This window comes from Apus apus, chromosome 4 (genome assembly GCF_020740795.1).
Source record: "Apus apus isolate bApuApu2 chromosome 4, bApuApu2.pri.cur, whole genome shotgun sequence".
In the NCBI taxonomy this organism is placed as follows: Eukaryota; Metazoa; Chordata; class Aves; order Apodiformes; family Apodidae; genus Apus; species Apus apus.
This window is the reverse complement of record NC_067285.1, coordinates 111,156,162-111,178,421: the sequence shown is the minus strand read 5'-3', so window position 1 is coordinate 111,178,421 and position 22,260 is coordinate 111,156,162. Positions and strand designations below refer to the sequence as shown.

The window sequence follows — 22,260 nt, the reverse complement described above, 5'->3', positions numbered from 1 at the left end:
TTCTGGGGTCACTGGAAAGTTTGCCAAAACAGGGGACTGTTATAAGATAGATGGATTGCTTTGGTAACTACTTGCTATTCATATCTATTAATTATAACCCTGCCAGGGGTATCTTGTCAAAATTGCTTTATGGGATCAACTCCTACACATTGCAGCCATGTAAATCTTGGACACCAACTGCCCTCCTGCCCCTGGAGTATTTCAGTGTTTATTGTTCATAATTCATCCTGAGTTTTAATAGCAATGGCCTTGACTGCACATTGACCAGAAGGGATTAATACACAAACACCCTACATTTCTTATTTGTTGGTATACCAAAATAGAAAATTGTTTGGGCCTTTTTGTATGCTTTGGAGTGTAAAAGTTGCTGTTGGTTAAAGGTTCTGTTGTCTGACATTTCAGAGATGTTGCCATAGTTTCTGGTGTCCCTCTATATACGTTGTTCACTACTATTTTGGTATGAATAGCCCAGGTATAGAAAAATGCTTTAAGAAAGCATCTGCCTATTGTCAAATTAAATAGAAAAGTTACCTGATCCTGCTAACAGAGGTAAAAGAGCACTGAGGTGGATCACTGGCCTCCAACCTACGCAGCAGGAATTACTCGAGTTGGACATTTTAAGTTTGCTTTCTGTGAAAGGAAGAAAATAAGTGTGTAGCATTGCAATGCAAAATGCATTTACACCTGTAGCTCAGAAAATCAGTCAAATAATTGATTCTAGCTATACTACCTAGACTCAGTAGTCGTGTTAGCTCTGTGGTCTAGGACAGGATATCTGCTTCATGGCCTGCCTGATGTAGATGCAGGAGAGAACAGATTCCCTACAGCTTTATAAGCTGCTTTCTTGTAGGAGAAAGACTTGCTATCGATTGCTCAAGCCCAGTTAAAATTAAAGCAGGAATCTGGTCCTAACTGCATTCTTGAAACTGAGCCCTGCTCTTGGTTTACTACCACTGTTTGCTGTTTATTTCTTCAGCAGTGCACAGGTATGCAGAGAAAATTCAGAAATTGCATCAGTATAGTGAGAAAGTCATTGGAGGGAGAGATTCCATCTGTCTGAAGCTGACTTCCCAACTCCTGAGGGAATGAACCTCAGGAGAGAAGCCTTTTTCTGCTGTCCTCATCATGCCCCTTGCTGGCCAGCCAGGAGGTGTATGGGTTCCCCATTACTACCAGCTATCAATTAATTGCATTCCAGTTGAATGCCTCAGAAACACACTCTTAATAAAATTAAGGAGGATCATCAGTAATTCATTCCTAAGGGAGTTTTCTGTCAAAGCAGAAAACATTTCTATTTATTTCAGCTCTGGGAATTAACATCCATACACCCTTTTCTGAAATCCTTGAATTTCAAGCTATTTAGAGATATGGTGGAACACAGAGCCCCTAACAGATGTATGCCTAGACTTTAATGGTGGGATCAGCTCTTCAGGTATGGTAACAGGAGCAGCTCTGAGCCTGTTTGTTCTAGCTGAGGATGGAGGTTGATAGCTCTGGGCAGTGCTCCACTCTTAAGTGCCCAGCAGCATTGCCTGAATAATTTTACAAACGAAACCTCAGAGGTTTCCAGAGTTATTTTTCTCATGTGTAAATGGGTAAAAATGCTCTGAAATAATAACCTGCTTTTCTACAATCAATTTGCTCTCCCTTTCCCCCCCCCCCCCCCCCCCCCCCCCAAATGATTCTTGGGCTGACCCTGCTGAAACATTGCTAAGACCTAGAAAGTAGATGTAGAGGGTTTCTTGTGTTGCAGTCAGGCATATTTGTCATGGGGCTTACCAGTATGGTGTAGAAACTTGACCTGTTTCAGGAAGAAAGAGTTGTATGGTCAAATTCTATCTGAAAAAAAGGAAAGGAAAACCAAGAGTCCGTATTTACTCCTAGTTAATATCTTATTTCTTAATATTTTAAAAGCATTATCATTGTCTTTAACTAAAAGTAAGGTATTAGACAACATTATGCCCTTTTCTTGTATTCTTTACTGGCAGCTCTATGATTAAACAGGAATTTATTTATTTATTTCCAGTTATGAAAATAAAAAAGTAGAATGATTTTTCAAGGTGCTTAATTTTTGATCTTGCTTCTGTTCCATCACGTAGGCAATAATCGTGGGATGTGCTGGGATGGCCCTAGAAAATGGAGGAGATTCAGATTGCATTGACAACACTTCATTTAAATGGTCCAAAGCTAGGATTTTTGCATTTTGAGTTGAGCTTTCAGCACACATGAGGCTTCTAACACTCTTGAGTTTCTTTCAAAACTCTCAATCCAAGCCCCACTGAATGTGCTCATGTCAGAGTTACTTCAACCTTTATCAAAAGCAGAAATCTCTTAAAGCTCTTTCAGCTAAATCTGATATGGAGGAAGCCTGAGAGGAGTTTGAGTGAGTGGAGAAGCCTTATTCCTGTAGTAAGTATGAGTGAATATGCTGTTGACCTTTTGAGAAGTGAAGAGTGTCTCATAGGTTCAGTGGGCAGCATATGAGACATTAAATAAAACATTCAACTGTTGTGCTTAAAATTCTCTATAGCTTTCCAACATCCTGCTATTACTGTCTGAGCAGTTTATATTATGTGCAGAGTTTGATATTAAAAAAAAAAAATCAGAACAAACATGAAACTCAGTAAATTAGATGATTAGCAATTTGCAAAAGAAATGCCTTTTGTACTGCTATGCATAGTTAGGTTTTTTAATATATGAATGTAAGTACATATGAACAACTTAAAAATATACCTCTTATTTAGATAAGACTATGTGACTGGTTAATACAAATGAGGGACAGTTTGCAGTGTGAGGTTTCCCTGATGCCATATGGAATAGGAACTGAGAAAGCCACCACAGTCTAATATTTTCATGGTAGTAAAAACTGGCACAGCACTGCATGAAGAGGAAGAGAAATCTGCTGCAATATGTACTCTCAGTGACATTTTGATTTTTGGCACTTGTTTGTGTATGTGCAAAAACATCCTGTCTAGTGATAAATAGAGTTGTGCTCATAATATAATGCTTGAGTGAATAAAGTGAGGATAATAAGTTGAAGATCTTGGGTAGCAGCTTCAACTCTGTGCTCTCCTTTGGAACAAAATCCCTTAGTTGTGACTCCGTGAATATCACTGGGCTGCCTACAGCAGTACCAACATTAATATTGTCAAGATTTTGAAGAATTCACAGACTGTACTAATATCTGGATATATTACTCTGTGGATGGATAAACAATTACAAAGAGTCAAGATATCACAGTTCAGCAAGTTACCACTCATCAGCTGAAACACTGTAGCTGATTATTTGCTTGGCTTTAGTCCACTGTGAATGTTACAGGAGACTCTTACATGAACCACCTTCAACTCAAGGTGAATAACTCAGAAAGTTTCATTTCTCAAATGTGTGGTGTAGGCATCAAGTTTGGTGCCTTGAGTTAAGGTTATTCTGTATTTTCCTAAAAAAGACATAATAACGTGCTGTACGTTTTCTTCTTCCTGATACTTCCATCAGTCGGTTACAGTGAAAAAAGAAATGGCATAAATAGGAAGTGCATGTATAAAAAAAAGTAAAAATAAATAATATAAAGATATATAAAGAATATACTAAAATATTAATCCATTGCATTCTCTACTTTAGAATGGTTAAATGGATGAGGAAGTTGAATAGGGCTTTTTTGTATCATTTATTCTAAACAATCTGTGGTGGGACAAAAGGAATAAAAGAAAGAAAAAATAGTATACATACATTAGCTGCAATTTTCTGCAGCCTTTCTTGATATTTCTCCTTTGTTATAGCAGGCACTGGTCCCTTTTTTTACATTTTTGCTGTAAGCAATGGATTTCTTTTTTTGGACCTTTTCACATACATTCTATTCAAAGTGGCCATGTTAAATCTTTGAATTTGAACCAGAGGAGAGTGCCTTTTTAGAGTTATAATTACCTTTAATGATATAAAGCACTCAAGTCAAAATTGGAAATAGTCTAGCTTCATAACACAATGAAAGAAATCCACACCTAATTTCAATTTGTTTATAAATACAGTTAATTGGTATGAAAGATCCTTGTATGCTTTTGTAAATTGGAGTGCAATCTTAGTGCTACTCCATGCTTCAGTTGCTTGCTAGGAAAAAACCAGTGTAGGTGTTGCCTATCCATCCAGTGCTTACACTTCCAGCTGCCATATATCTTTAGAACAAATCCTGTCCTTGGTATGTTCTTTCAGCAATAGCAACAAAAACTTGCATTAGAAACAAACTCCTTCCCAACCCCCATCTGCTGCACAGCAGAAAGCTGCTTGAGGCTGAAATGCAACCAAATGCATGCAAATGCATTTTGTTGGGCCTGATCCTGCATATCTTTTGAATAATTGGAACTAATGGAACTATTTGCTAAAGATAGATCCCTAGCCAGGTGCAGAATTGCATCTTGGGCTGTCAGTGCCAGTGACAGGGAATTGATATGAAGGAGCTGGTGTGCACTTTTTCACCTTCCCAATTCTAGGATTGCTTCAGTGGCTTTGGTGATTGCAGGAAAATACAGCATCACTGGAGCTGGAGTGTTGATTTTCTTGCTCGTTACTTTTGTGTGCTGTTGAAGGACAGGCTTGTGTTTAGCAGTTGTTTTGATGGAGTAAGAGTAGCTTAGCAGACCTGAAATTCTGGACAGTAATGTTTATCTACACAGCAGTTCCACTGTTATTAAGTTCTCCATGCATTTTGAGGATGATTAACAGTTCATTGATTTCAGTATTTAAAACATATCCATCTATATAAATACTCTTCAGACAGTTCACATTGATCTTAATACAAACTTAAGTTCTCTTGAGGCCATCAGTAAATTCCCTATGCTCAAGGAACTTAAACGGGGGGGGAAATAATTTTAAAAAATTAATTAGCTGGTAACTTCCCCAGCCTCTCATGAAATCTCTTCAGTGCTTTGGTGGAGACAGAGTACTGTAAACATAAAGGTAAAGCTGTCAAATCAAAATTTTGGCCAATTGGCAGATACAATAACATACAGCCTTTTTCTTTTGCTTCCCAAGCTATCCAGCTCAGGAGAGCTGTATTAAACTAATTCCCGACTTTGAAGAGTTTGGATTCTTCACAAAACATGTTGTATTAAATATGCACATGAAAAACAAGTTACAATGACCTTTTTTGTTTTTGTAATAGCTCCCTCATCAACCGTCAGGGCTGGCTTTAATCTAAGTTTAAATAATAAACTAGACACATCTAGAGGATGAGATAGTCAACTAAAGACCTGAAACAGTCTCTGAGAGTGCCTTTCTCCTTTTGTTCATTATCCTCAAAGGTCAGTTTGGCACCTAACCAAAGTGCCTCAGCTAAGTGGGGTGGAATTGGTTCAAAGCTTTTTTGATCATGGTTTGAGGCAGGAAAAATATCTGAAGTTGCTGAGTTTACAGTAGGCTGAAGCATGTTGAATTACCTCATGGTTTACTAGCCACTAAGAGCACACATGTGGACCTTGCTGTGCCAGGAGTCTTAATTGATGATAACTTGATTGTGTATTTGACAACAAAGTCAATAAAAATAATTAAATCATGTCTTATCTGGTGATTGGGCACTTAAAACTTGTATGGTTTCACAGATCCATGCTCACGTGATGGCACTGAAATGAAGGCTTTAGCAAGTAATGTCTATTTCTTGCCATGCATTAAAAATAAGTTTTGAGTAAAGTCACAGTATTTCTGATTTGTGGTGCTAAACTCTATTTTATCCGGATTGCATCCAGCTTTGTCAGATTTGCTTATCTCTCTGCTTATTTGACATAATCAGCTCTTCCCATGGTACAGGCTGGCATGCTCCCTGCTGAGTTGTGAAAGCAGCATTGCTTTCTGGCTGCTGCTGAGACAGGCCTATATTTATGCAAGACTTGAAATACACCACCAAAGCTATTTAGATTAGGATTATACATGATATGTATCATTTTATTTTTTTTTAACAGATAACTGTCATGCTCCTTTGATACAAATGGAATGTAGCATTGGTTTACATTTTTACTCAGTCTGTATTGATAGTAACATCCAAAACAAGGGACTGAACTCTGAATTCTTTTTACCAAAAAGAAAAGGAGAAAAAGTTTTCTCTGCTTAATAGCTTGATTGCCATTTCATGGCACTCAGGCCCTTTCAGTCACACATCTCACTGATGTCTGAGAAAAAGTAAGATATGTGGCACATCAGCCTTAGGACAGATTTTCATCATGATAATCACAAAATGAAAGGGCAATTTGGAAAACCACTTATTTAAAATAGAGGAAGATGGCTTTTGCTGAACTTAATGCCATTTGCTAGTTTTTAAGGTCTGTAATTTTCACTCATGTTAATGTATTCTAATTATGATCCTGCTTAGCTTTTGTTTCTGATGAAGATTAAAGTGGTCTGTTTGATGTGTGCAAAGAAGTGACTGCAGAAAATAGTGTATTAATTGGAGGATGTCAGCTCAGGAGAACATTTTTGACACGAGCACCGTAAGGCTGTTAACAAACAGACTAACTCATTTGTCTCACCATGAAAGGGAAGTAAAAATCACAACATTATGATAAAATCTTGACTAGGAAATGCCTGCAAGACTCTTTGAAGCCTTAGGTTCTTTTCTTCCCTGGGCTTTGGCACCCTGATATATGCAAACCACGTTGCAGATAACTGTGAAGTGAAATAGGTTCCATGCAGAACAGATGGACCAGGGCTAATGTGGTGATGTGCACTGGAAACAAGAACAGATTAATACCACAAGGGGAGACTGGAGGAAAATTGGAAAGATGGGGGTATTTGAACTAATTCATGAATCATTTCCAACTGATAGTTATGCCTTCAGGCACAGTGAGTAATATCAAGAAAGCATATTTAAAATTTTATAAGTTTGTTTAATGTAGATTAGAATGGAGAGACATACTTTGGGATGGTTTAAAAAAAAATAAAATTGTAGTCCCTCCTCCCAGAATGTACCTTTGTGCTTTAAGTATCTCTCATGAGCTTAATTATGTGCACTGTGACATTAATTGCTGTTTGAAAAACCCATGGCAGATTCATGGCCTTGGACAAAGCTTTTGGGAGTGGAATTTTTGCAAGAAGCACTGGATGAGCTGGGGGAACATGCACTGCCACTTGCTCCCAAGCCACAGAGTTGCAGCTCTGTGGTGTCTGCTAGATCTTATTTAGATGTCTCTCTAAGTCTCCGCTGTCTTCATCTGATCCAAACAGCCTTCAGTCTTGTGACATTCAGGCCTCCCAAAGCTGTGCCAGAGCAAGCACAGGTGCTTACCACTATCTTTGAATGAGATCTTCAGGTATACAGTACAGAATGAGGCTTTTGCACATTACCTAGTTATGATACTTTTGCTAATGGGAATTTTACTCTATTTATAGAAATAAGTAGTTCCACCTGAAAATTAAAAAAAAAGAAAAAGTTAACATGTGCAAAACCATCAGGATCTGAAACAATGAAGATGCTTGAGAAATATGTAACTTCCTACTATCAGGAAAGGTATCCGAATTTTGTTTAGCACAATTTCATATCTTAGGATATCAAAGATTCTTCATTGTTCAAAGCTTGGAGGATATGAATGAGCCTGATTGCTATTATTCATAATGGGCATGGTTAATAAAAGGAGAAAGAAATTGTGAGGAAAGGAAATATAGAGATAATTGTTTGGATGCTCTACATTCTCCGTATAGTGTCTATATGGAGATCATTTTCAAGCTGTAGAGGAGAATACAAAACACTTGACAATGAGGGAAGTTTTTGAGAAATATCTAATGAAGATTATTAGTTCAGTTTGCTCGTAAGGAAATAATCTACATGGGTTTCTGGTCACCAGCACAGAAGATGCTGTTTCACTCCTCTTGTATACAATCCTTTCATTCTAGGCAAGGCTCAAGAAGAAAAGAGAAAGGTAGAAAATGGCCTGTTTGCCTGAAACTTGTCATTCTGCTGATTTCCTTGCAGGTTGCAAACCTGGCCTGTTCCATCTCGAATAATGAAGAAGGTGTGAAGTTAGTCCGTATGGCAGCAACACAGATTGATAGTCTGTGCCCACAGGTAAGTAAGATGCCTGTGAAAAAGTACCTGAGAACTCTTTTGGCATTAAAAAGCATCAATCAGATGAGGCAGAGAAAACAGCCTAGGTGAAGGGTTGGAGCCTCACCTTTCTCATTGTGTTGTTGCTTGCTTTCCACTGGCTGTGAAAAATATATTTGTATCTTGAGACCTAGATATTGAATGGGGGGTAATCCTGGATTTGTAACACAGCCTGTAATCTACTTGTTCTTGTGCAAAAATGTTGCCACTCCTCCTAACAAATCATTTGGAATAACAGGTGATCAATGCTGCACTCACGTTGGCTGCCAGACCCCAGAGCAAAGTAGCACAGGACAACATGGATGTCTTTAAAGATCAGTGGGAGAAGCAAGTGCGAGTCCTCACTGAAGCTGTTGATGACATTACTTCAGTGGATGATTTCCTCTCCGTTTCAGGTACTGGGTTCAAGGCACTCTTCTAAAAATATCTTGCTACCTTAAAGTAATAGGTCAGAGCAGAGAAAAGCTATAATTACTAAAGCATCATTAGTACATTAGTCTGTCCTTATTAGAATGCTGATCTTTTACACTCAGTAGGAGCAACTAAGCCACACCAATTAATCCCTGGTAGCAAGGGTGAGCTTTTCGTCCCCTAGAAAATAGCATCTTATTTGTGTTCTATTTCTAGAGAAGTTTTGTTTCAACTCAAGCACAAAGTGGGATTTAGTACCGAACTGTGACAAGCTGACAGGATTTGCAAAAATTGTTGAGTCCTCATGGAGCTGTGGGCAAGAGGAGGAAAGATGAGCTTTCCTTACTTTATTTTGTAGCTTTTGCTAAGATCAGCTGTGTCTAAACAGAGGGGCAGATGTACTGTACAGTCCTGGCCCCTGGTTGTCCATGTCAGGTTACCAGGCCCTGAAGAGGGATAGGAAGAAGGGAAATATGCAAATAGTGCCTGTGAGTTCCACCTGTGAGTTCCATCTAGGTCTTTTGTCAGAACATAACCAGTGTGTACATTTCTGGAGAGCTGAGAAGCACTTCTGGGTTCCAGAGGTATCAGTGGAGCAATGCAGCTAAATGGAGAGAAGTAATAAAGTAGTATGAGAAACTGCAAATCTTTGCACCTCTTGGACCTCACTAGAAAGGATTGCAATGCAAAGCAAACTCTTTTAGGAAAACAGACAAAGTGTCTTAGTCTGTACATAAAGAAGGGATGGAGAGGAGAAGGACATTGACTCACTGAGTCACAGTTTTTCCTCCATGCTCCTTGTAAAGTGCTACCACTTGTGGTGGAGTTTATTGTTATACTATAGTCCTGCACAATGAGTACCATAATTGCAAAGTGCTGCATGTCTTGGGTTAATTGTCTGCTGCAGAAAACTCATTTTCTGATGCTGGTTTGAAAGAGGTGAATGTCATTGTTGTGAAGAAGGACACAGTGTGTGCCAAGTGTGCTGAGCTTGTTCTAATGTCACAGAAGAGCCAGACTTCAGGAGATGGCTTTACTTTTATATTTCATTCTACATTCTTTTCCTTGATGTTTCCTAAACTTCCTAACAAAGGTTTAAGATATTTGGGGAGGGGGGGACTGTTCTAAAAAATGCTTCCCCCCCTATTTATTTTGTTTGCTTGTAACCTACTATTATTAGTAACACAGGAAGGGGCTGTTTTAGTGTATTTATGCTCCGCTGTTCAGCAGCACTGCTGGAGTGTTTACCAGAAGCCATGACAAGAAAATAAACTCTCAGAATCAAAGGGTACTTCAGAATCGGGTAGGACATAGGTTTTTATTTGAGTCTTGAAGCTGGCAAACACTTCTCAATAAACCTCGTTCTACAATCAAAGGGCAGGCCAAGCTGTAAAGTGCAGGCACAGTTCACAAGCCAAAGAGATGGCAAACTTGCTTAAATGCCTGGTTATTTGTTTGAAGACTTTGTTCACACCAAGCACTTGCATCCATAAAACCAGAAGGTATTTGAACAGATTACTTTTTTTTTTTCCTCAGGTCATATTTTCTTCTTACTCTTGACTCAGATCCAAACTTTCCAAGGCAGCTATGAGACACTATTTCTGTTGGTTTTTAGATGTTTTTCTGATACTGTCCATAGATATCTTTATTAAAACTGAGAAAACATGTATCCAGAAAGCCTGTTTCTGCTAGCTGTAAGCTTGGAAGCTTCAGCTTGTACAGGGTAGTTTTACTTTTGAATGTTAAATCAGTGGAGCATTCAAAATGGGCCAGTGTCTGGTAAAATGTACCTCATGAAATGACACCTCCTCCTCTTCATGTTGTGTGTCACACTTGATGGCATGTTACATTAATATGGTGGCTACCAAAAGAGGTCTGGCCATAATTTAGTCAGTTACTTCATATTCCAAATGGACTGCCTGTTCAAATCCATGTAGCACATCTTGTTGGGCAAAATTTGGCTGTGCCATGGTAAAAAAAACTATGATGGTGAGGAGGAAATAGTGAAGAAGTGTTTTAGCAAAGCAACATTTTTTTAAATGTGGCTAGAGAGCTTTTTCAACAAAAAAATGTTGTCTCTGACAGCTGAGGGCACTTTCATTTTTCAGTCAGAGTTGCTACAATTTAAAATTTGACATCATGTAAAACATTTCTGAAACCCTCAAATGATCCAACCTTAGGATTTTTCACAGTGCAAATTAGTGCATCATTCTATTTTTGTGGCCAAGGATAATTATCAAAAAGCAGCTGGTGAACTGATTGATTCTGTTTTATTTATTACTGCTACAAAGAACAGCATTTCCTTTTCAGTTTAGATGTGTTTGCGGCAGAAAAGGAATGCTGTTTAGAGTCACTGAGTTTCTCAGAGTGAGTTGGCTCAACTATGAAATTCAGTTGTAGTTTCATTATTGAAATGATTTTTAACTCTACTGGTACAAAATATCTGATCTAGTCAAAATCTGCTCAGCCTTTCTGATGATCTATATGTGAGAATGCTACACTAACTATGGTGCTGCAGCACGAGAGGAGGTGGCCTGATTCTGAGCTGAGGAAAAACAATATGCTTATTCATGTATGATTATACTGTGTGTCATGAAAAATTCACAATTTAATCTCTGGCATAGAGGTGAACTGCTTGTGCACAGGCTCTCTACTATCCACAAAGGCAATTTGCTCTTTTCTTTTCAAAATTGTTTATCTTCTTTCCTAGCTTCTTTAGGCACAAATGAACCAAACATATTAAAGGTTTAAGGGAATGTGTAAATTCATCCTCAGAAGACTGCTCAGCTGTTGGTTAGAGCATCTGCATTATATTTGACCTCCTTCCTCTTTGCATTGATTTTTATCAAACTTTCATTATAAGAAAATTCAGTGAGATGTGGGAAATTAATGTGACTGTTTGCTGAAGAATTTCAGGTTGGTACTCACAGTATAGGTGAGAGGTCATAGCCAAGTCCCTTTTAAAGATAAATATCCCACTTGGGATTTTTGCTGTTGTGTGGCATAATATCACAGAATAGAATTTGTTTTGCAGACCTGGAGAAGGACACATATAAATTTTTTACCCTAGTGACATTTTCCATTTACCCAAATCTGTAAGCTTTTCTATGAGGATGAATCCAGTGAAATGAGCCTTATTTTTTTTTTTCCTATGTTCCAGAAAACCATATTCTGGAAGATGTGAATAAGTGTGTGATTGCTCTCCAAGAGGGGGATGTCGATACGCTGGACAGAACTGCAGGTGCCATCCGTGGCCGTGCAGCCAGAGTTATTCACATCATTAATGCAGAGATGGAAAACTATGAAACTGGAGTCTATACTGAGAAAGTACTGGAAGCTACCAAACTGCTCTCTGAAACAGGTAAGTTTATTTGAAATGCTGTTCAATATGAAGTCGCTTGAAACTTTCAGTCAGTTCTCTGAAATCTGAAACTCAGAGGGGAACCTGTGCTGGAAAACAAGATATAAACAAACAAATTAATGCTATTGTAAAGTCATATTGACAGGAGCCATATAAAACATTCAGTAACTCATCAAGGCTAGTCTAATTTGTCAAAGTTCCAGTTATTTAAGTAAATTATACACAGCCTTTTCTTCAAGTTCTGTCTGAGTTTGTTGATTATGTATTATGTGTCTCTAGAAAATTATGACAAACATTACTCTCTGGTCTGTGCAGGGGAATGTACTTGGTGGTGACTGAAGTTCTGTTTCTAAACAAAACAAACTTTCATTGAAAATACATTTGAAAAAATATCAAATTCTGCTAGACTATGTAAAATATTTAGCTTATATAAAATTGTGAAGGTTTAAGGCTGGGACAGCAATTAAATAAATGGCAGATGCTCTCTATTAATCCCTCTCCCTTCCCAGAAAAGAAAGAGAAAAAGGGAGAGAGACATATGGGTTGGAAACTAAACTATAGAGTTTAAATGAAACAATAATGAAGAAAAAGAAAATCATGAAATATGTACAAACATATACAAACCCAGTCTCACACCTCCCCCAAATAACGATCATGTCACCACCGAGGCTGCAGGGCAGCCCCAGAGTGGGCTCCTGGAGTCAAGGGCAGACAGGAACTGAATTCAGGAACACAGATTGGGATCAAAGGCAGAAGGACGGACAGAGCCCTCCCAGGACACCAGCCACGGAGGAAGAGAGCTTAAGCCTCATGGTCCCTCAGTTTTATACCAAACAAGACACATACTGGAAGGAGTATTTTGGTCAATTTTGATCACTGTCTGGTCTGCTCCTCCCCACAGAAGGGTCTCAGGTGTGACCCCTTTTCTCCGTTTTGTTTCAAGCACATAAGATGTTTAGCAGAGCCAAGCAGTGACCTTGGTTCTTCAGGCCATTCTCCAGCAATAACTGTAAACATGGAGATTTATCAGTCCTAGGAGCAGACACTGACTGACAAACATGCTGCTAATTTCATCAAGTGCAGTCACTTAGAAGAGACTTAACTGAAAAGTAATATTACTAAACCAAAGTTGGTTCAGTTCTGGGTCAAACCAAGACAAAAATAAGTAGATTATATAAAACTAGAAAAGTCTACTAGATGGAGAGACTGGGGGAAAAGATTTTTTTTTATTATTTTTTTTCAAACCTGTTTTTGACTTCACAGAGCAGGGATTGGATTCATTGAAGTGTAGATGGTTAGGTCTAAGAGGGTCATTTTAGAGTCCTCCATACCCAGCCTTATCTGTTGCTGTGTGGACAGAATGGTTTGGTGCAGGCAGTGCTGTCCTGTGCTCTCCTCTCAAAGCTGTGGTCTGCTTTGGTTCTGATTGATCATGCTTTGAATTTCATTGACTTTATGGACTAGGTCTCCACTTACTGGCCAAGGGACCAGCTATGATGTGTAGATGTCTGAAAATGTCTGAGCTGATGCTTCCCTATTCGGCTGCACTCGCTCATCTGGGCTTTAAAATAATCTTAACTATTTTGGAAGTGAATGAGAGGGAACCAGTTCAGGACAGAGCAAATATAACATTCAGGAAAAACAACCAGGCACCTCTCTATGAGACAGAAAAGCAAAAACTGCTGTAGCTCTGGCAGCCTCTGTGTTAGCTTTCAGAACAGAAATCAGAAAAATAAACTCAAAGATATTTGGGATGATCTAATATGACTTGTTGTGTTACTGTTGTAACGAGCTTATTATCTTTTAGCCCTAAAATGGACCCCAAGCCCCAACTGCACAGATAAATCCCAAAGACCAAAATCATTTCATTATAGTCTATTGGAAATGATAGCTAAAGTGTGGATGGTTGTGGTATGACTAGAAAGGTGTGCCTTGAACTTCCAAAATGTTTGTAGATTCACACCAATGATTCAGAACTGGTAGGAATTAACTCTCATGGGCTCTTTCCTGTGAGCTGCAGAGACACATTTTTAGGGAAGGGTTAAAAAACAGCACCATGTGGTACATGCTCCATTTGACTCTACACAGTGATCCTGTGCAATGTGGCTGATCCCAGAGGGATGGATTTTGGCCCTGTACTTGAAGAGAATGCAATAAGGTTTTCTTCTTTCTCCCCTTGTAGTTTAGTGATGTATTTGTATCACAGTTTTTAGGTGAAAGAAACAAAAGGGAGCCAAAAATTATTTGGTTTAGTCCCCCTATTTTTTTTAATACCCAACCAGAGATCAACAGAATGAATGCTGTAAATTTAACTTAAGTGACAAATGTTTATGAACTGGTATTATGAACTCACAAAAAGAGAATAATCTGTTCAGGTTGATATATTTATATATTTTGTTGCACTGTCGTGTTAAAGTCTCCTTTTGCTAAAGGAGAGATTTTGAAGAATTCTTTCTATTAATAAGATTTCTTTATTAAGCACAACAAAGCATATTTTCATACTTTTTATTCAGATAAAATTTCTGTCCTAGTGTTCTATAATTATTTTTTTTATTAATAATTTTTCAACAGAGTAACTGTTGAAATACACAGTTATATAGACCAATAATAGGCACAGTAAATATATTCCATATCTAATGCACTTTTTGCATCATATTATTTGTATCATAACTAAGTGCTAGAATCTCTGGACCAAGTGCATCTTGACAACATCAAGCTGTTAATGCTGGGATTCAACACTTAGGACTGAGTCCCTGCTCCTCACAGTCAAGGTTGTTATTTACTTTGTATTTTGTAAAATGGAAGTAAAACTTGTGAGTTATAAAAACAATTTTTTTTAAAAAAAATGTATTTTAAATATTAAGAGCTGTACATCATGTACAAATTGTGCAACAGAAGTTCAGAAGACAGAGTGAGCCCAAATTCAATGGAGCCAATGGAGCTAAAATGTTTTATGCCAGACACGAATGTGGATCATTAATATTACAGCCCAATTTCTGTCTGCAGCTTTTCAGGCCATTTACAGAAGCACTAATTATTATTTCTCTATGATTGCTGATTTAGAAAAAAAAAAAAAAAAAAGGTAGAATTTACTAACTGATTTTGTAACTCTAGAATGAAGTGGTTAAAATGGTAGTTAGACCATTTCTGTGCCATTCTGTGCCCAGCCTGTTTGTACCCTTTCCTCTCTCCAGAACAAGTCTCTGTAAACACAGCTCCATCTGTGTAGTTAAGAATATAGAGGTATGGGTATCTATGAATACATATCTATATTTATATATTCTTTCTTGTTCATCACCTTGAGATCCTGCACAGATTTTATCAAACACTCAGGAATGAGGAGAGTGATTTATTTGGAGTCAAACTCCACCTACAGATGCAAGTATCAAAATCTCAGTGAGAAACACAATGATGAACACATTATTGCTTTAATCTTTTTCATTTATTTTTTAAATTGACCTTTATTTTTAAATTAAGTGCTTTTGAAAGATGGGTAAAAATAAGTTAAATTACATTGAAAGGGAAAGAAGCACATTACCTTGATCTTATTATTTACTTTTAACTGTCACCTCAGTAAAGGAAAGCCACTGTTAAGCCTCTTTTTCCAGGGATTTCATATTGTTATGTGAGCCCTGGCTTTGAAGCATAGTGCAGAAATACAGGTACAGTGTTCTGGAAAGAGAAACACTTTGCTAATGTTTTTTTAGAAGGGAAAAAAAATAATCTTTAATGAAAGCAGTATTGGTAGGTTTTAAGAAATTGAAACTATGCAAACCTCACTTTAATAACTGGTTTCACCTTAAAGTTGTATTTGTTGTTTTAACTTACAACCTTTGGAATATATGGAGTGAGGGTTTTTTATAGTGTTTTAGTACTTTTTGGCTGTGTTTGGCTTGGCATTTACAGCCAAGTACTAGGGAGAGGCTAGACTCTTATCTCTGACAGCAGTATTAGGTAGTGACAGATTGGTTAATGTCTTTTTAAAATTGGGTACTCTTATTTTCCTTTAAAACCAAAATAAAAACTTTACTCTCACTGACTTTCTAATAAAATCAAGATGAAAAATAGACAACTACAGAATTTACAGGGCTTGCTGGGAACAAACAGAAAAAAATCTTAGATTTTAGTGGGTGTTAATTGTGTGCAAGAGTAAACCAGAGCTTCAGGGTTTAATTTATTTTATTTGCTTTTTTGGGGCATTTTGAGGTTTTACTAATATCTTTAGCTTCGTTTCCTAAAGAGCAAAAGTCAGTGGCTCCCTGGGGGAAGCCCCAGCCCGGGCATCAGGGGACAGGGATGGCCTGAGGCCATGTGGGATGTCCCACAGGTGGGAGTCAGGATCAGACCCACTGAGGGGACCCAGGGTCAGACACAGCCCAGGATCCGTGGGCACGACCATGCTGAAGACTCTTCTTAAATCTTATCTTGGTATGTGTAGAGAAGGATGAGATTATCCTGGTAGAGTTGGTCCATGAAAAAAAAGGAGGGAGAGAACTGCAGAAAGGAAGAGAGAGGAGAAAGAAAAGGCAGAGAAAATATGAAAAGGAAGAGAAAGGAATAAGAGAAAACAGAAAACACAATTTTTATCTGAACACTGAGATCTTTCATGCTGCTCAGCACCCTGTCATAGCAGTAACCAAAGCTAGCTTGATCCTTTGAGAATAGCCTCTTGACTTTAATAAGGAGGAATCATAGAAGATTGAAGGAGAATCAAGGAGATTGAAGTCTTGAAGTCTAATTGCTTGAGAAGCTGTAACAGCTGAAGGACCATGGGCAGGTAAAAAGAACTGCCCGTAGAAAGAAATCAAGCAACAGGCAACAAGATTGAATTTTATGTTTCAAGATGCAGGGAGGAGAAAAAGCTGTGACCTTCTTTAAGGTCAGAGGGCTGAATTTAAATTAGAAGCTAGAGTAGACTTTTCAGAGTTGTAATGAAGGGGACTAAATGGGAAATGAAGGAGAAAAGGCAGAACAAATGGGACCAGAACTGGCTGGGAAGGGCTATATAAACTTTAGAGTTTTTTCATTTCTCCTTCAGTTTGCACTGGGATGTCTGGAAACCATCCTGGAAGAGCCAGTATCCTTGTTCTTCCTCCTGCGAAGGACACTGGAAATTTGAAATTGTCTGATTCAGACCAGAAATTAGTGTTTCAGCTTTTGCATGTTTTAAAATATCCCAGTAACTTTGTAACTAGCTGTATTTTAAAGTAGGTCACTCTCTGACTTCTGTTTTGACTCATTTTTTTTATTTTGTCTTTATCAGAATGGACTAAATTTCAAAACCAGCATTACTGGCAGTTCAGCAATAAACCTGTGAGAGTTTTATCAGTGTGAATAGGACAAACTCTAAAGATATTTATCACTAGGAAAAGGCAGCTCAAAGATATTATCAAAGCTAATACTAAAATGTGGTAAAGATGAATTTTTCAGCAGTGTTATGAAGGGAAACAAAATGTAGAAGCAAGAAGATGAATATAAGCATAGTTATTATTAAAAAAAAAGCATACTGAATCTGAGGGGCAGTTAAAAATTGAGCCTGTTTAAAAATTAAATTAGGTTAAATTCATGTTTTATGGGAATATGAAGTATTTATAGTGCAACTTCTGGGTACCATCATCTTGAGAACATGATAGTTTATCCAGGGGGATTGATGGAATTACAGTTTATTCTGCAAAGCATGGTAGCATTTTCTTTTAGAGATTTGCTAAACTGAAATCCAAAGGTCAAGATTATCACCAAAGAAAAAGCATTTAATGCATTATTAATAAAAAAGGCATTTTAAAAAAGGACCAGAATAATCACCCAGTATTCCTGTGTGCCACCAGTGCTTGGTTTGAGCCAAAGAATTTTTAATCAGAGAGACTGTGTTCAATATTCAGAGGAATACAGTAAGAAACCATATAAAATGCAATATAAAACAATTCAATGCGACACATAAAAGATGAATAAATCACCATGGTGTCCTAAATCTTAGATACTATTTATTTTTCTCTTCACTTCCAGAGCTTCAAAATAGAATGCAGTACTAACAGAGAATGTAATGTAATTGATTTAGATTTTCAAAGGCTTTACATGAAGTCCTGCACACACAGCTCTTTGGAAAATGGGTAACCATGGAGTGAGTGGTAAGGCCTTTGTTGGATTAAGAACTGGTTACAAGGCAGAAGCAAAGCATAAATGACCATTTCCCAGCAGGTAAAAAGAGAAATCCTGCTTCAGGGGTCAGTGCTGTGGTTGGTATTAATACAATGTTTTCATTAACAGGTGAATAGACAGAAGCAAAATCTACCAAAATGAAAATGCTGGTTGGGGTGATGGAAGTAGGGGAGCTTCCTTATCAGAAAGGCAACACTAAAAGATAATTTAATTTAATTTTTTCTAGCTAAATTGAACCATTTGAATTATATTATCTACACTGACAGGAAGGCTCTGAGCTAATTCATCCCCTCAGAAGAAAATATGGCATCATTATGGGCAACTGAGCAAAGACATCCACACACAACAGCCCTTGCATCAGTGTTTAAGATCTTACCCTGTAATTTAAGAAGGATATTCACTAAAAGCCCCGAATAGTTGTCTCAGTGTTGATCTCCACAACCTAAAGATCTTCCAGAAAGGGAAGAAGGTCAAGACAAGATGACAAAGTTAAAAAAATCTGGGAATTTGAAGGCAAATTAATTCCAGAAGAATTAAAAAATACTAGCATTATCTATTTTGCTGTGCCAGACACTTTAGATAATGAGTGGGAGGTGTTAGTATAATGGAAATATCCAATTTCATAAACCATAATTACTTAGTTGTTGTTCACATCTCTTCTGAAAAACGTCTTGTGTTCTTAAGAGCCATCTTTTAAAGCAAGGAGGATGGTTGTGGAGGTAGGAAGAAAAAATAATACCAAGTGTAGAAAATATAGGCAGAAAAATGTGGTGAATATTGACTAGCTCCAACAGATTGTTTTGTGACTCTAAGTGTGAATTGTACAATAATCTTTTAAAATGAAAACACTGGCATTCCTTGCATCCCCTTGCCTACACACACCTACATACAGATATACACAAACCTATCACTAAAGCCAGAAATTATAAAGCTTTGCTGGTGTTACATAAGTCATTTTGTGCCCAACAGCATGCAACTGTTTTCTTGAGGGGATATATATTTTTTTTTTAAGAGCTGCAGCTAGCTTCTATTTGAAATATTAACCTGAAGGGAGTTCCATTTAGTAGTAATAATATTTTGGGGGTGCTCACTGTATGTAATCTTTATTTGCACAAGTAGGTAGGAGAAATGAGTGAGACACCTGAAATTAGTGAGACATGTCCCTGCAGCCATCACTTGTTATTCTTTTTGTGATGTACCCTTTCATTCCATGAGTGCCTACGGTGCTGGCCAGGAGGCACCTGCCTGCAGACACTGTTTATCTTGATCCTCCCCTGACATTTTATCTTTCTGTGGATGATGATTCAATCAGGACAGAGTTTGGAGGTTTGGTTGTGGCTCTTTTACATGGATCCATATCTCACAATACTTAGTAATGTAACTCCAGACATCCCATTAATTTGTCTGATGTGCAGCTCACCCGGACCGCACGGGAGCAAATCCAGCATTTCCTGAAAGTGTTGCATTCCCATGTCTGTGTTGCACAGTTGATTATATCCATGGATAAAACAGGAGCCTTCTGTGGAGCACCAGAAGATTTAACACAGATGGCCCAAAGGTCACTTTGGCATAAATTCAAGGCACCCTGAGAACGTTTGTTTTACAGCCTGTGGCTGAACCAGTGGTGCAGTGCGTCGTCAGCAAAGGCTGATTCTTCTTAAAAAGTCTTGTGTTTACTGCAAAATGCATATTTGTCATTTTACATCTATCCTTTAACCATTTCATCACAGGCAGGGCTAATCTGTAAATAGCAAGAAAGCCCATTCCAGGGATGTAAATACAGACATAGATATATATGGACATTTCTTAATCCATGACAACTGAAATGTTATTAACATCTGTATGTGTACGCATATCATGTCTGTGCACAGTGTGCACTACAAAGATACATGGATGGGAACATGCATTAGTCCAAGCAACAAAATGTTTAAACCAAATCTGCTTCTTGGAAAACCAAGTTGGTCTAATTAGACCAGTTGGTCTAATACTGTTATTTATTGTATGCTGTTTCAGTAGAGCTTTATAAAGCTTTTTCTTTTTAATTAGCAGTATAATGATCAAGACTGAAATGCTGTAAACTATTATATTGTATGAGACCAGAGTTCAATTAATCTGTTATGAAATATTTAGTATCTTCTGATAAGGAATTTCCAGTTCTTCTAGAAAGAGAGTTTGGCAAACACTTCAAGCTAAGCAAGGTGTCATGTCCAATTCCTTATTCATACTTCAAACTGAATTGAGAAACTGTGCTTTCCTCAGCAGAGTATGCCAGATATCCCATAGGAATTTATTTTTTAAATACCTATTTAAAATACTTAAACTTCCCAGTAGTAGACTGTCTTGTTTCCTGAACTAAGTAAAATACTAAATAATGAAAATACTAAAACCCAAACAAAACCTAGAAGAAATTTCATTCAAAGCTCCAACATTTTAGGTTATAGGTTTGTTAACTTCCTGTACTAAAACCTCTTAAATCTGGATAATGGTTCAGCTTTTTTTCCTGACAGAGCATCTTTTTTTTTAATGTAGTGGGTCATTCATGGATTTTTTCTGTAATGGTCTCCTCAGTAACCCCTGCCTTACAATACCACCAGTGATCCTGGATAATTTTGTTGATTTCTGTGACATACACAACTGGGATATTTAGTAGAAGCACAGATTCTCTGCATGAGATTTTCAAGGATCCTTCCTTCAACTTTTAGCAGTGAGTGGTCCAAACCTTTAGATGTGTCATTCCTGAATAATCTTATCCAAAACGTACCAGATTTTTACAGCCACTTAAGGGCTATTTTGACCTAGTCTCTATAGATGTGTCATTAAGAAAATAAAATTTCCAAAGGACAACTACAAATGCTTAAATGAATGCAGGGCTACCAAGAGCCAGCCAGAGGGTAAAGCTGAGCATACTGGGGTATGTGAGATCAGGGATTTCTCTGGAGCGCAAAAGTCCCATTTGTCTGAGGACAGTCTGGTTCCAGAGAGCAATCTCTAGTCTTTGAGAAGGGTGATTCCCTTGGATCCAAAGCCCTGGATACCAGAAAGAGTTGAGTAGGTGCTTGTCTCTTTAAAATTAAGCTCTAAGAATGTAGACATTAGGAAGAAGTTCCTTAGTGTGAGGCTGGTGAGACCCTGCCCAGGGAAGCTGTGGCTGCCCCATCCCTGGCAGTGTTGAAGGGCAGGTTGGATGGGGCTTGGAGCAACCTGGTCTGGTGGGAGGTGTCCCTGCCCATGCAGGGGAGTTGGATCTAGATGATCATCTTTAATGTCCTTTCAAAACCAATCCATTCTATGAATAGTCATGATTTCTATGGAAAGTGGGCACTTCTTGCTCAGCCAGTGCACCCTCATGGGCACCCTGCTGTTTTAAAGCCAATAGTGTTCCAGGATTTGGTGCAAGAATGTGCTTTATTTATGCCTAAAGTTTGTTATCCAAAGTAAACATCTGGTCTCAGCCAGTCATCTGTCCTCCCTCTCAACTCAGTGGGCAGAGGAATATAAGAATTTGATTTAGCTGAACTTGAATTGCTTTCTTAAAGTAGGTATGATTAGGTGTCTAATAGAAACATCTGTTGCTCTGCGTTTGCTACAGGGAAATACAGGTTTCTTGCTTTTCAATGGAGGAAGTGGGATGAAACCAGGCCAAGGTTCCTAACTCCCATTGATAGCACCAAGAATTAGAAACCTGTGCACCTGGAAGAACCTTGAACTATATTGCTTTTTTCTGTCTTAATTATCCTTTTCTAAATTACTGAACATTTACATCTACTTAAGATTGTAAGGAATTTGAGTTCCTAAATTATAAGGCCATTAAAGTGCATAAAATTAGCCAGGCATTAATTTAATCTTGTATGTAATGAAACTTAATATTCTAATGCTATGAACAATAAAGTCCAAACATTAATTTTTAAAAAATCTCAATAATGTTATTATATAACTTAACTTTTCACTGTCTATCAGTGACCTTTTTGTTCCTACATTACTATTCAGAATTTTTTGCTATGTTTTTAAGTAAAAACATTGCAGTAAAAACTGGTTACCACAGGAGAAAATGTCAATAGAGAATATATATTTATGAAATCAATACTTACTTGATAATTTGAATGTGTAGAAGATATGGTGGGGGAGGGTGGAAAAGAAGAAAAGCTTTAGAAACAGTATTTTCCATGAGGAGCAGAATGGTTCACAAGAAAATGCAGGTTGTTATCAAGATATTAATTTACCCATGGTGATATACTATTTTTCTACTAAGCTG

General features: G+C 37.7%; 1 protein-coding gene across 3 annotated transcripts in view; it reads left to right on the top strand.

Moving 5' to 3' along the window:
* The window catches only part of CTNNA2 (catenin alpha 2), a 512,527-nt gene that overhangs the window by 434,744 nt on the left and 55,523 nt on the right, over positions 1–22,260 (top strand). For all 3 annotated transcript variants that reach the window (XM_051617316.1, XM_051617315.1, XM_051617318.1), the window contains 3 exons: positions 7,949–8,041; positions 8,319–8,475; positions 11,652–11,852. In XM_051617316.1, coding sequence (XP_051473276.1) covers positions 7,949–8,041; positions 8,319–8,475; positions 11,652–11,852 — 451 coding nt within the window. The remainder of the gene's footprint in view (positions 1–7,948; positions 8,042–8,318; positions 8,476–11,651; positions 11,853–22,260) is intronic.